Source organism: Parasteatoda tepidariorum, chromosome 11 (assembly GCF_982258835.1).
Source record: "Parasteatoda tepidariorum strain Cologne lab strain chromosome 11, Ptep-v5.0, whole genome shotgun sequence".
Lineage (NCBI taxonomy): Eukaryota > Metazoa > Arthropoda > Arachnida > Araneae > Theridiidae > Parasteatoda > Parasteatoda tepidariorum.
Genome location: NC_141765.1, coordinates 36,807,917 through 36,822,997, shown reverse-complemented (window position 1 = coordinate 36,822,997; position 15,081 = coordinate 36,807,917). Strand labels below are relative to the sequence as shown.

The 15,081-nt window shown below is 27.4% G+C and overlaps 1 protein-coding gene across 1 annotated transcript in view; it reads left to right on the top strand.

Annotated features, from left to right (window-relative positions):
* The window catches only part of LOC107443755 (A disintegrin and metalloproteinase with thrombospondin motifs 9), a 332,741-nt gene that overhangs the window by 162,874 nt on the left and 154,786 nt on the right, over positions 1-15,081 (top strand). The window contains exon 3 of the mRNA XM_087154967.1: positions 13,018-13,141. Coding sequence (XP_087011093.1) covers positions 13,018-13,141 — 124 coding nt within the window. The remainder of the gene's footprint in view (positions 1-13,017; positions 13,142-15,081) is intronic.

The following is a 15,081-nucleotide window of genomic DNA, read 5'->3' as shown; positions in this document are numbered from 1 at the left end:
TTTCTGATAAAAAAAACCCTTAATTCAGGTAACTAAAACCAAAATATAAGATATTTAAGCCATTCATTTGGTATTGGCAATTTTCTGCTTATATAGTAGAATTTCTTCTTTTCAAAATTGTAGCCCTTATTACCACACATTTACTAAAAAGTACTAAATTAAAAAGTAAATTTAACCGAATAAATTGTTCTTATGCCATGTTCTTGGTTATCATGATCAAATTAACAAATTTCTTTGCGTATACATAATTTTATCTGCAATTATAAAACCATATTTTATAATTAATTTTGCCATAATTACGTATAAATAATAAGTTTTAAAACATTCATGTTTACTAATTGCTCTACTTCCTTGTAGCTATCGCCTTATGATTGGTTCTTAATATGTAAAATTTTTTAAAAATATTTTGATAAAATTTTTTTTAAATTGATAAAAACTGTACAGTTCATTTGAGATTTGCGCATTTCGAACAAGAATAGAATGTAAAAATCTAACACCAAAGGCATTTAACCTGTTTAAGTGATTTTATTAATTGGAAGGGGGACTCCTTGTACAGTGTACAAAGTATTCTTCTTCCTCTTTGGAAATAGTCGGGCTTAAGAAAAGCTTTATTTCATATAAACAAAAAACTACTGCCGTGTACTTTTTTTATAAAAAAAAAATTAGGGGATTCGAGAGATTTAACAGTGGAATAATTGTACTTCCTTTTCCTTAAAAATTTACTACTGTTTCTTCCTTTTTTGAATAGTATTTTAGTCAAGCGAGAGTTAAATACAGTTTCTAGCATACTAGAGATATTTTAAGTTAATTAAACTACCACCACTTTTGTTTATTAATTTAGACATAGATGTATTCTGTAACAAAATATTTTTTCGATATTTTCAGACTAGAATAAAGAATAAGAAATTTTAATTCAATGTCAATATATTAAAATTTTTCTTTCACTCTATCAAGCATTGTATTGCTTTGTGAAGTTTACAAATTAATTTAATGTTAAAAAAACTGATTAAGTATTTCAATCTGGCTCATGGAAACTTAAGTTAACTACGTAAAAACAATGAAATATGCATGAATATATTTCTGTACACGCATTTGTGTCAATTATATTATTACACAATAAATAGGTATGGTTTTATTGTCTAAGATAAAAAATTATGTTAAATAGTGAAACATGCCAATTTTTCTTAGATGTCCCTGAAATAAAAATTGTTCTTTTTTGGTAAGATGTTTTTTGCAAATCTATGATAATCGAAAACGTTCGCAGTATTATTCGAGTGTATCTGGCAGGTTGGCATCAATAGCAATCTATTTCGGGATAAAAAATAGCTTTAAAATTCACTGCTTTTTATCGATTGAAAGAATTTTGAAAGATTACAAAAATTCTCCATAATAGCTTTAAGATGCTAGAAAACTTTTTAGAAAAAAATATATTGAATGAAAAAAGTTTTGGCATTTTTTTTGAGAGAGAATTTAAAATTGTAATATTATGGTTTGAAATAGGTGCATCATTCATTAAATCAGTAGACAGTTTAAAGGAAACATACATTTGGATAAATTATGTTGTGATTCCAAATATTTATGAGCTATATCCGGAATTAAAATTAATATAGCATTGTACTTTTCATAAGTTAGATTAATGGATGTTTGAAAGCTTTTTTTTTATAAAAAAAGAATCCCTCCTGCTACCCATTTAACTACATACATTTTTAATTTAAAACAAATGTTTTCTAACTTGTTTTATAGCATCGAAATATAAATGCATTTTTCATCTTAAAAGCAAAAAATGCTGGAATATTTTGAGAATATTTCACAGGAAAGTATCTAAAAAATCGCATATGATTATTTTCATTTTTAAAAAAGAAACATCATCTTACAAAATTAGTGCTTCATTTTTCGGTTTTTACTTTCTTGCCAAAATAACAAATGTAAAATGATTTAGTTTGTTTTCTAGTTTTGTCACTTATGTTTTTGATATGTTTATTTTATGTATACAATTACTTACTTTTTCACTAAAAGTTTTTTTTTTAATTTCTTTTTAGAGAACAATTTTTTTGTCACTAAGAAAGCACCACCCTCTTTTTCAGGAATATGAAGGACATTCCATACAGACAGTTCTTAATATAATTAATTTTTTCACTCCTTATCAAAAAAAACTTAAAAAGTGAATACACATAAAAAATCTGAAACTAATATTTAAGTAAGGTAGAATAATATGCTTTCAAAATGTGTCGAATCACTGGTGTGCAGCGCAAGCTAAAAAACATTAAAATCAGTTTAATTGTCTGAATAACTCATATAAGTAATATAATGAAGAGTGTTCAGACAATTAAACTTCTTTTAATGATTTATAATATTTACCTTTCTGAATCACCGGCAAGCAGACAGTTTTTAAGCTTGCGAGTCCTGTTTTCCTCAATAGTGATTAGTTTAGTTTTTATAATGCTACTGTTCTTTTTCTGACTTTCTTACAAGCAATAACTGTGTGTATATTTTTTGACTTCATTCTTAAGATGGTTTCTGAAAGACAGGCCATTACTGAGTACCTTTCTTAAGTTTGTTTCTGTTTTTCCGTTTGATCATTAAATACAACTTTATTTGAATTTTTCGTACATTCTATATTCAATAGTCTTATACCTCTAAACAAAGGTAAAATATTTTATTTTTCAATAATTTGAAACATGTTATGAACAAGTCTCTTTTTCCGTCATTTCATCTCAATAATTTGATATTGCTCTTGCCCGAAACTCACTAATTCTCTTAAATCACTAACTCGTTGGATTAAATTAAATAATATAAAATTTAAAAATTTTTGCATGAATATAAACAATTCCAGTCCACGATAGATTTCCAAAAAAGTGTTCAGGTGCATTTTTGGAAAAATAAATAAACTTACTGAATTATATGATTCCCAGAACGATTTAATAAATATTCGCAGCAGTAATTAAGTTAATCTTAGTGAATGGAAGTTTGCTATTAATTAATTTAATTGCAATTGTAAAATGTTTTTTTTAGGAAAAATACGGTAACCAAGCGTTAATTAGCTAAACGTATCGATTTTTTAATATATCTATCTATCTATCTATCTCTCTCTCTATATATATATTGCATAAATAGTTAATTTAAAGTCTTTTAAAAATTATTTACATTTTTTTAATACTTATAAAATTGCCATGGACTTTATCTAATTTCATCAATCATCTGCAATTCCATTATCAGTATTTTCAATTTTTCCAACTGGAGGAAGATATTCAAATACTAAAAATTCCTATGGAAATTTTTTTCTGTATTATTAGATAAATAGTATCTATGTTTATAGTATTTTTACAATCTTATTCTTCTTTCTCAAATACTTGAAACATTGTTCCATAATAAGAAGTAAAAACTTGCCTGCATGTTTGATAGTAGTAATTTTGATATCTTTCAGTAAGCTGAGGTCAAGTGGTTAGCAGCCATGACCGATAATTTATCGTTATTTTTGAATTTCCTTTGATAAAAGAGTGAATGGACAGTTTTGATGAAATTTATTGATACCAGTTATTGATGTATTTAGACATATACCTTAAAATTATTCTTTGTGCCTGTATAACATTGCACAATTATTTTTAACAATTTTATGCAGTTTATTATTTAAAAATTTCAACAATTCCATAAACACTATTATATTTTTGGCAAAGCTTTTCAAAAGTTTTACATGTTTCGTGGAGCAGCTGCATGATTCTTACGTATTTATCTATCTTATCCAGTCATTGTTTTCTTTACCACAGATAATACGAATATTGACATTCAATCAAATTCTGAATCTGTATAATTTGGATAACTTGTCGGATTCTGTCGAGTAGGTTACAGAATTTTATCGGATAATATGTTAGTTCCGTAGAATTGGAATGTATTATACCAGTATATATATCAGTATTATGTATATATTTTAAAGACCTTAAAAAAATTTCTACATTGTTGTAATAAAAAAGTTAAATATTTAATTTTATTAGCTTTCATCTTAAAATTTCGAAACCAAACGGAAACCATTAAAGATACCAAAGATTTCGTAATTATATTACTAATTAAATTCGAATTAATGCCATTTCTAGTTAAAGATCTAATTAAAAAGAACTCTAAATAAAATATAAATTATGTCTAAATTTTAATTATATATATATCTTTATATATTCACACATATATATACATAGTGTATGCCTGTATCTAGGTTTTTTCCTTAATTTTCAGTTATCTTTGTTCCCTTTTTTTATCAGTTAATCGCTAAATTTGCATTTGCTTTGATTTTTAGTCTCTGCCCTTCGCGTTCTTTCCAATTCAAGAATGCGTCTGGGTGAAATGTAATATAAACGCTTAAGTATCGTAATCTGGTTTTAGTATATTGTTGCACAAATCATGGTAATTTAATATTACTGCTACCTTTATTAATTTGTTTAAAATTATAGAAATAAGTATTATAGAATTATAGAAATGTTTAACGCTTCAATGTTTTTGTAAATTTTTTGTGCATATTTGCTTTAACCTTAGACGTGATATCTTAATTTTATTTCAATTTCGGACCGTTCACTTTTACTTTTTATACCTATTTTCTAATATAAAGATTCATCATTGTCATCTAAACTTTTCATCTGAACGATAGTCATCATTGTCATCTAAACTTTTAAGATTCTGAAAGTGTGATTTTTATTACATCTTACATTGAGTTTCTAAATCATACTATTATTGACAAGACTACTCCTACTAGACTACCACAGAAAATATTTCATTATATGAAATTATTTGCAAAATAAATTAAATCTATGTTACCATTTAGTTCATTATGTTTAATTACTTATAAAATTTAAATATTTCAAAATCTAGATAAATTATCCGAAAAAATACTATTATAATTATATTATTATTGGCAGCTTTCATTATATCTAACAATAAAATTTCTTTTTAATTAAAAAGCAACAATTAAAAATCTTTTTATCATATAACCGTTATGTTATCCACATCAGAATTTATAAGTGCGTGCAGATTAATAAAATTCCTTATCAAGCGACAATAATTGGCGTGATTTATAAATAAAACAGAGCAGAAAATAACACACCCATTTTCATATCACCAGCATGGAGCAAACTGCAAACTCAAGTATTTTGTTTAAAGTTTTTCGTTCAAAATTTTGTCTTTAAATCTGTTGTGTTCAATTCTATTTTCTTAACTTGCAAGATTTCTCGACTTCTAATAAGCATATCAAGTTACGACTGGGTAATTGGCTTGGTTATTTCTTAGGAATAGTATGGTTTTGCAAAGACTATATATGCCCAACTGTAAATAGTTACTTCATTAACATTTATATTTTTTTCGTGCGTGCAAGACGTCATGGCATATTTTTTTCTTCAAATTTTAGCTCTTAAGAAAATTAAATTACAAAATTGTTTGAAGCTAAATAATATCTGTGAATATGTTTAACTGCTGTAAAACAAAGTCAAATTTAAAAAAAGTCGGAATGCTTTCTCGGCGAAATCAAAACCACCTAGTAAACCCCTTAAGTAAACATTTTAAAAAGAGAATGCAAAGTTAAGCAATGCTTTTTAAAAAGCACGAAAGAATAAATGGTTTAAACGTACTTGCTTTTATCTCATAATTTATCATATTTAAAACCAAATCCCGAAAAAGAAATTTTGTATTTAACAAAAGATCAAATTTCATGTTCTAAATCATGAATACTTAGGGTGAAGAATAGCTGCATAAATTAATCGGAAATACCACTTTTGCTCGAAATCAGTCGCACTTAACATAATTATTTTGTGTCTTATTTGCATCAAGTATAGATTTCAAAGGAATTAATCCAATCTTAAATTATCTCTCGTACAGAAATTTGCATGCATTAAAGTATTTTCAATACATTACATTTAAATTTTCTTGAATATTCTTATACTATCGCTGATAATATATTGCTTTACTTATTATATTTAACCAATTTCTTCCTTAGAATGAAATTGTTTGCCTAGAAAATTATACAACATTTGCATAATTGCTTAAGAGCTATCTAAATATTATATTTTTACTAAAAACTGCAATCAAAATGAAACTGAATTAGATTAATATTGTATATTTAATTGAAAGATGCATCATAAATATTTGAATAAAAAAATATAAATTTTCCATACTTATAATTGTTATTAATTTGATTTAAAACGTGTTATTCCTTTTATGTTACATAACAATTTAAATGGAAAAATAGAAGCTCCTGAATTATAAGTTATAGTATTCATTTTAATTTAAGGCAAGGTTTGTGATACATTTTTATGAAACCTTTTCATTTTTGGAAGCAAGTAAAATATTCAGTAATTTGACTATTTTATTAGACCGGCGAGAGATTATTTTATAATATTATATTTTGCAAACTATTCAAACTGATACTTTTAAAAATATGTTCTTTTGAAATAGCTAAGACGGTGTCAAAGCTCACATTGTTTTCTTTCTTTTTTTTGAAATTCTAAGTTCACCAGTCTGAAAAGGTACTTAATCCTAGATATTGAGTTTTATCTTTAAAAAGATGACAGTGCTTGTTAGTAATTATAAAAATGATAAGTGTATTTTTAAAAAATAGTAAATATAACGTATTATAAACAAAATAACAAACTTATGAAGCAAAGAGATAACTGATACTATACAAAAGTTCCTTCCTTAGTAGCAAAGACGAAAAATGTAGATACATTTAAAAAAATTCTAAATAAATAAAATTGCAACAAGAACTCTACGCGAGCAATAATTACTCTTTAACTTTAATAAGATAGCAGTTCTAGTTAATAATCATAAAAATTATTAGCATATTTTTAAATTATAGTAAGGCAAAATAACATTAAAGGCAAAATAACAAACTTATGAAGCAAAGAGTTGAACTGATACTATACAAAAGTTCTTTCATCAGTAGCAAAAACGAAAAAGGAGGATACATTTAAAAAAATTGTAAATAAATAAAATTGCAACAAGAACTCTACGTGAGCAATAATTACTCTTTAACTTTAGTAAGATTGCAGTTAGTTAATAATCATGAAAATTATTAGTATATTTTTAAATCACAGTAAATCTAGCACATTAAAGGCAAAATAGCAAACTTATGAAGCAAAGAGTTGAACTGATACTATACAAAAGTTCTTTCATCAGTAGCAAAGACGAAAAATGAAGATACATTTAAAAAAAATTATAAATAAATAAAATTGCAACAAGAACTCTACGTGAGCAATAATTACTCTTTAACTTTAGTAAGATTGCAGTGTTAGTTAATAATCATGAAAATCATTAGTATAGTTTTAAATCATAGTAAATCCACCGTAATTAAGACAAAATAACAAGCTTATGAAGTAAACAGTCGAACATGTGTTATACATAAGGTCATTCATCAGTAGCAAAGACAAGCAATGAAGAGAAATTTATAAAAATTGGAAACAAATAAAGTTGCAACAAAAACTAAGCGTGAGCAATAATTACCCAATAAAAAGCAATTTCATTATGGTCTTCCTAATTAAAAATAATTGGAGAAAATCTCCTAATTAGAACAAATCTTTGCTGCAAGGATAGAAAAAGTAAAACCTTTTGATTTTGGTGTTGAGATGAAAGATTATAAGGAAGGAGCAAAACTACAAAAAAAATTTACAAAGATTATTAAAGGTAATAAGGGCATCTAAAATATTTAAAACATTTAATTTTTCTGGTTTAAGCGGGAATTGGATACAAAAATCGATGGAAATCATTATGTTAAGAATAGAGCGTTGTTCTATAAGGTGAAGCAATCTCAAATATTTTGGACAAAAAAGAACCTAAATAATTCGAATATCTTGATTTCAAATTAATGAAAATATAAATATCTCAAAAAAGGATTAAGGGGATTACCCATGGCATGCATGATTATCAGTCCTACTAGAAGACATAACGTCGAAAGTAAATATGAACTACTCTAAACATGTGCGTTATATTAAACATAAGTACAATGAAACTTTCGTGACTTTGTTTTAAAAGAATTTAGAGCATTGTTTATAGGAATAAGCAAAGATGTAGAGTCGTAGTGGCTCAGGAGATAGAGCCCTCGTCTTCCAAGAAGGTGACCCAGTTTCGAACTCCTGCGATGGCTGGTTGATACAAATTCTGCCCCCAGCTCGCACCAACCACACTGCTGACGCAAAATATCCTCAGTGGTTGACAGATCTCATGTCAGAGTGTTGCCGTTAGGTTAATTGTGGGAGTTTTTTTATGATTTTCCTCTCCATGTAACGCAAATGCGGATTAGTTCCCTCAAAGTGTAATCTAAAAAGGCAAATTTCTGTAATCTAAAAAGGCAATAGGATCCAGAAGTTTCCTAGTCTTTTGAATTGAGTTCAAATTTCAAGGCTACGGAATTAAACATTGGCAGTCGTAAACATAAAATTAGGTCGGTTGTTCAACAAAGGTTGTTAAAAAACTAAAATAAGCAAACATATTGCACTAAAGGAAACCTTGTGAACCATATCAAGACTGATTAAAAAATTAAAACATCATATTTATATAAATTATAAGAAGTAGTTCAGAAAACAATAGCTTTGATGTTAATGCTGACCTAGTAGACTCTATGAAAAGCAAGATGTCGAACATGATGGAAGGCAATAAGAGTAAAGGAATATCTAAAATTATTAAAAACGGAATAATAGTTAAAACAGATAGATTAAGTTTTATTCATTTAATCAATTATATTATCTTGTAATAATACGTAATATGGTCTCACATTAATAATCATCAAAATTAAAATCAAAATCATGCAGTAATTTTAATTTAATAACATTTATTAATTAGCAAACGAAGCATTCCATTTTGCGAATTAAAATAATAATCTGCATCTAGAATCAATTCCTAAAGACTACTTAAAAGATCATCAATTCAAAGAATAAATGAAGCATCAAACTGACTTAACATTGGAATACATAATGGTTAAATAATTGCTAATTAATTTAAAAAAATGACATATACCCACTTAATCACATGATTATCTATTACAACCGGTGGTGTATAAGATCTTATAGATAGCGATTTGAGGATTACAGTAGGTAAAAAAAAAAAACAATAAAAATCTGTAATTGCCGAAAGTTAAATATATTATCAACACAAAACGAATTACCTTTTTTCTCTTTATCATTGCTTAATCAATCTTCATCTTCCTCTTTCATTGATTTTAAGGGTGAGGTAAAAAAAAATTGATGGATAAATTTGATTCGTTTTCCATTTTAGTATTCTGACTGCTTTCCGAAGTAGCGATAATGAGTCTATTTGAAAAATCATTTTCTCGCTCGAATTACAAGCATAATTTGGCTTTTAACGCTTGAACTTGTCGTTACACCCAAATAATTTGTTTTTATTCAAATAAAATATGATTATAAAGAGTAATCGAAGGACGCAAAGCCCTTAAAAGGCCACTAATTGTAGTCAATAAAGTTGTTGATTTAACAATGACGCAATGGATTTCAAAAGTAAGAGAAACTTAATGTAAAGTTGGAAAAGTATAGGATTCTAATTTACAAAATTAAATGAATTTTACGACACTTTTTTTACTTTTCTTAAATTTTATTGCAGTTTTTTTTCAAGATAATGGAGTTTAAAAAGCATTATGAAATATATTTTTAATGATTTTGAGAAATGCTTGATAATGCTAAGATGCTTAAGAGCGATCTTTTACAAATGTATCATACAATTTTAAATCCAAAATATTAAATTTTCTTAATTTTGAGAATATTAAAATAAGCCAATTAGGTTGTGCATCAGCATTTCTTTTGTAATTGATTAAATTTTATAATTGATTAAATTTTATAATTGATTAAATTTTATAATTTTTTTTTAAAAAAATGCAAGTATCATCGAAATATTTTTGAGTTTGCATTTTTTTTAAATACTATGACAACAAAACTGCCTAAATATCGTATTAAGGTATTTTATATAATTATAGTTTTTCTATAATTAAAGTTTAATCGCATTTTTAAATACACTTAATTACTTAGATAAATTATATTAAAAACAAAACTATCCAACTTCTGAATCAGAGTATTAAACTAATTAAATTTATTTAATTATGACTAATTAAATAAGTTTCATCCCATTTTTAGTAGCTCGTTTTACAGTTATTTTCGAGTTCGTCTTTTTTAAAATACAACTTATAAAACAACCAAGTTTTTGCATTTAGATAGGTTTAACCTAGCTGTCACATTGAGATTTTTTTAAACAAAAAAAAACTAATTGAGCAATTAAGCTTTTTTGCTTTTTAAAATACTTTTATCTGTCAGATAATTTGGTTTTAATTTTTAAAGCCAAAGAAAAAAAACCTTGCTTTTACAACTGTATTTTTTAAAAAAATGCATTAACCTTCATTACTTTTGCAAATAAATACATCTGTGAGATATTAAATTTAAAATTAAAAGTGAGTAAAAAGTATTGTTTTCATGAGGGAGAAAAGATTTAAGACTTGCTTGAATTACACAAATTTGTAAACTATTTCAGTACATGCTTTTAACAACTAAATGGTTACAAAAATATTTCACGCTTTTCCGAAAAAGCAAAACTGTTTCTCATCTAAAGAGTCTTTCTCTAACTTATTTATTGCTTTCTCGTAAACTCAGAAGCTGATTCAACTCTGTGTCTTTCGGGAATGAAGCTAATTTGTTATTTGCGCCTTTTTTTAGATTAACGTGGTGAGAGTTTTTCATCTCAGATATTTTCTGCCGCATTGAAGAAACGCAATCCACATTTTTATAACTAAACGAAGACTAATTTATCATTCTAGAGTATCATTTCTTTATCTTTGGAGCTAAATGGGGCGACAAAGATGCAATAAATCAACATTTTGAAAAAACGGAAAACATGATTTAATATTTTTTTATAATGAAAAAAATGGAAATTAGTTTCGGAGCTATATTTTTTTGTGCTGCAGAATATCTAGAATTTCATAAAAATTATTTATGTCGAATTAAATTCTTTGTTATTTATGAATTAATGGCAACTCATAAATTTCTTTGAATATTAAGAAAAAAAGATGCTGTAAAAACCATTTTGACTAATTGCTATATATTTCATCAAAATTTGTTTAGATCTAAAAAACTTGTTGCACAGCATTGAACTTGAATTCGTTGGGTTCAACGATGTTGATCCGGTAACGATTTTGTTTCGCAGTTAAAGAGTTGACTTGGAAATTTTCCTTAAAAAGCTTCAAGAATTCAGAAATTTTAAATACTTTTCAGAAACGTGCAAAACTGTCCGGTCAATATATTTTTTATAACTACTTTCATCCTTCGGCCGCTAATAAGTATAAATGTGTCTAAATTTTTCGATGCACTTTAAATCTGTCGAGTCACGAAGTCCTCCATGTCGAGTCACAAAGTCTTCCATCCCCCAGCATACCTCTGGGGGTACTGATCCATGAGTTTCCTTGTCTGCTGGATTGGTTCAAAATTACAAGGCTACGGAGTTGAACATTAGTAGTAGTATTCCCAAAATTGGGTCGGCTGCTTAAGGATGAATATAATATAATATAATATAATATAATATAATATAATATAATATAATATAATATAATATAATATAATATAATATAATATAATATAATATAATATAATATAATATAATATAATATAATATAATATAATATAATATACTGATGTTATGAGCCGTGATGGCTCAGGGGAAAAAGCGTTCGCCTTCCAATGTGGTGAACCGGGTTTGAATCCCAACGATGGCTGGTCAATACGTATTACGCATCTCGCTTGCACTGACCACAGTCATCAGTGGTAGACGGATCATGGAGTGGAATCCCCTTGCCGTTAGGTTAACAGTGGAAGGTTTTCATAGGTTTTCTCTCCCTGTAACGCAAATGCGGATTAGTTCCATCAAAAAGTCCTCCACGAAGGCAAATTTCTCCCAATACTTGATCCAAAGGTTCCCTTGTCTTCCGGGTTTTGTTCAAAATTACAAGGCTACGAAGTTGAACATTAGTTGTCGTAAATCCAAAAAAATGGATCGGCTGTTCAATGGCGGTAATAAATTAAAATTAAGCACTAATATTATATATATATATATATATATATATATATATATATGAGGTGAACAGGGTTCGAATCCCAACGATGGTTGGTCAATACGAATTCCGCATACGGGTTGCACAGACCACAGTGGTGACATAAAATATCCTCAGGGATAGACGAATCATGGAATGGAATCCCCTTGCAGTCAGACTAATCGTAGAAGGTTTTCGCGGTTTTTCTATCCATGTAATGCAAATGCGGGTTAGTTCCATTAAAAAATCCCCCAAGAATGCAAATTTCTCCCAGTACTAGATCCAGAGCTCTCTTGCCTTCTGCATTGGGTTCAAAATTGCCGGGCTATGGAGTTGAACATTGATAGTCAAAAACGCAAAGTTGGGTCAACTGTTTAATGATGGTTAAAAAATAAAATTAAGAAATTAAAATATGTTTACAAAAATTGCAATTTGAAAGAAAGGTGTACCATGACGGAGTTTTCAGAAATTGAAGAAATAAACGTATAAGTATAGTAGTATAAATAGTATAATACAATACAGTAGTACAATAGTAGTATAAATAAGAACCATATTCACTACACACAAAAAAAAAGGTAATCGGAAAACAGTATTTTGTGCTTCCGCCTTGCTGAATAATGAGAGTCTGTACACATCGTAGCATTTAATCATACAGGTTCTGTATGTAATCCTGGGAAATGGTATTCCACATATCTTCGGCTTCGCACAAAAGCTCAGTTTAACTATATGCCCCACCAACTGAGCGATTTATTTATTCAGATATTTTTTATTCTTTTCAACAATCAAATTAAATGTAACAATATACTGAGCTTAGACATTTACACGCGACTATCTACTTAAAATAAAATAAATGTTTATTAGCTATCATATTTTTTAAAACTATTGTTGATGGGAAATACAATTAAATTTAAATTTTGTTGTTTTTTTTAATGAAAAAATGTATGTAAATATTAGTATTTTATTTCCAGATTGGTTTTATTCACACTTGCCATGGTGATTACAAAGTGGAACCTCTATCAGCAAAAGGCATATCAAATGAGCATGTAATATACCAGTTATCAGAACGCAGAAAGTCTTTATGCTCTTCAGCTGGTAAGTAAACTTGTATAAATTTCATTTCAAATCCATTTTAAAAGAATAAAAATACACTTTCTGCTAATGCGTCTCACATAATCTTGTTCTACAAGAAGCATGGATAATGTCAGGTTCGAAGAAATACTCGTTAGAATAATTATGAAACAAAAGAATACTTATGAAGTCATAAGTTTTCATGATTAACATAATATGTATATTTTACCAGGCAGATGTTTCTGTTCTCCTAAAAAAAAGGATAAATGAAAGTTAAATATGAGGAAATTTTCGTAAAAATTTTTTTTTGCATAATGTAAAAAGCGCGCAAAATATTAAAATGAAACACCTTTTTAACAACACACACCTTTAACACGAAACACCTTTATTCTCGAACAAAAAAGCCTACTTAATTGTGCGAAAGACTAGCTTTAAATATGCGAATTCCTTTCAGTAGTTGTAATTTTAAATTACAAAATTAGCGAAAAAAACCTTCTTGTAAGTCAAAACAAGTATGGTAGCCACAATCTGGAAATTATGATCTCAATAGTTATAAGCCAGGAGATAGGCCTTTTTAATCGATAAGCCTTTTTAATCGATAATTCGCAACGTATCTCTGGGACTATTTGAAAAATTAAAAAAAATCTGCACAATTTCGAAACGAAATTTCTCTAAATAATTTCCTTATAAAAACTGATTTTCATGGCCATTTATGGTATTTTATTATATGATTTATTGATCGGCGAAAAGTTTCGAAAGTTTTACTTTTCAATTCACTTTAGGTTATGTAATTTTAAATTTAAAAAAAAGGAAAGATATCGTGTGAAATTTTCTAAATAATATAATTTATAAAAAAGTTGTATTTTAAAAATTTCAATTCTCAAAAACTCTTGTTATTCAATCTTGTATTACGTCATATAAAACGTATCAAAATTTACATATATTGAGAAAAAAAGTATGGTCAAAATTTGGCAAAATTTACCGTGTTTCTGGTTCTATGGGAACACCAAAAATCTCGGTTATTTTTACCGAAGCTATATGGAAAAATTAATAGTTAAATATTGTTTTAAAATATGTGATAAAATTTCGTAAACGTGGTACTTTTATTATGATGCCTTGAGCATGACCTTAGAGCAGGGGTGGCGAACCTTTATGCACCAACGTGCCATTTTTTCAAAAAATTGTTTAATGAAGTCATAGACGTGCCGTCAAATAATTTTGACTTCGTGATTATTGGGGAAATAATACGTATTACTAGATACTATCAGCTCAAAACTCTTTATTCACTATGAAAAAAGAATATATTTTGCAATGTCTCAGTTATACGCGCAATTTAACTTAAAGCAACATGACTCCTGTTGTTGCAGATTAGATGACAAACAACTTATATTAGGTTGTAAGATGTTAGTTTAAGCAGGACTGTTAATTTTTTTCTACTAGTTATTTATTGTTAGCTTGTTTTTTATGGTTATTGTTTATTTGACATTAGCAATTAATTTTTTGTTAGTAATTGTTTTTTTTGTGAATTATAATTTTATTTGTTAAGATGCTTCATAGTGAACTTTGTGATCTGTGGCGTGCCCAGAATATTGTGTCACGTGCCATAAATGGCACGCGTGCCATTGGTTTGCCCTCCCTGCCTTAGAGCATCCATAAAAACCATTTATTTAGTTAAGTTTACTTCTCAGTTTTGTATTTTGTACTAAATATGTGGTAATAAGAGCTATAATTATGAAAACCAGAATTTCCGATAAACCGTTATCTTACTAACGGAAAATTTACCAAATTAAACATTTAAATTTACCAAATGAATGATTTATTGTTATTTTATCAGAATTATGCGTTTTTTCTCACCATGAATGTCATTAATAATTAATTAATTCTAATTTAACTTTTTTCTCCGCTTACTTTACAAATAAAAAGCTTTCGATTAAGTAATAAAAAACTCTGTATTTTTTATTTGA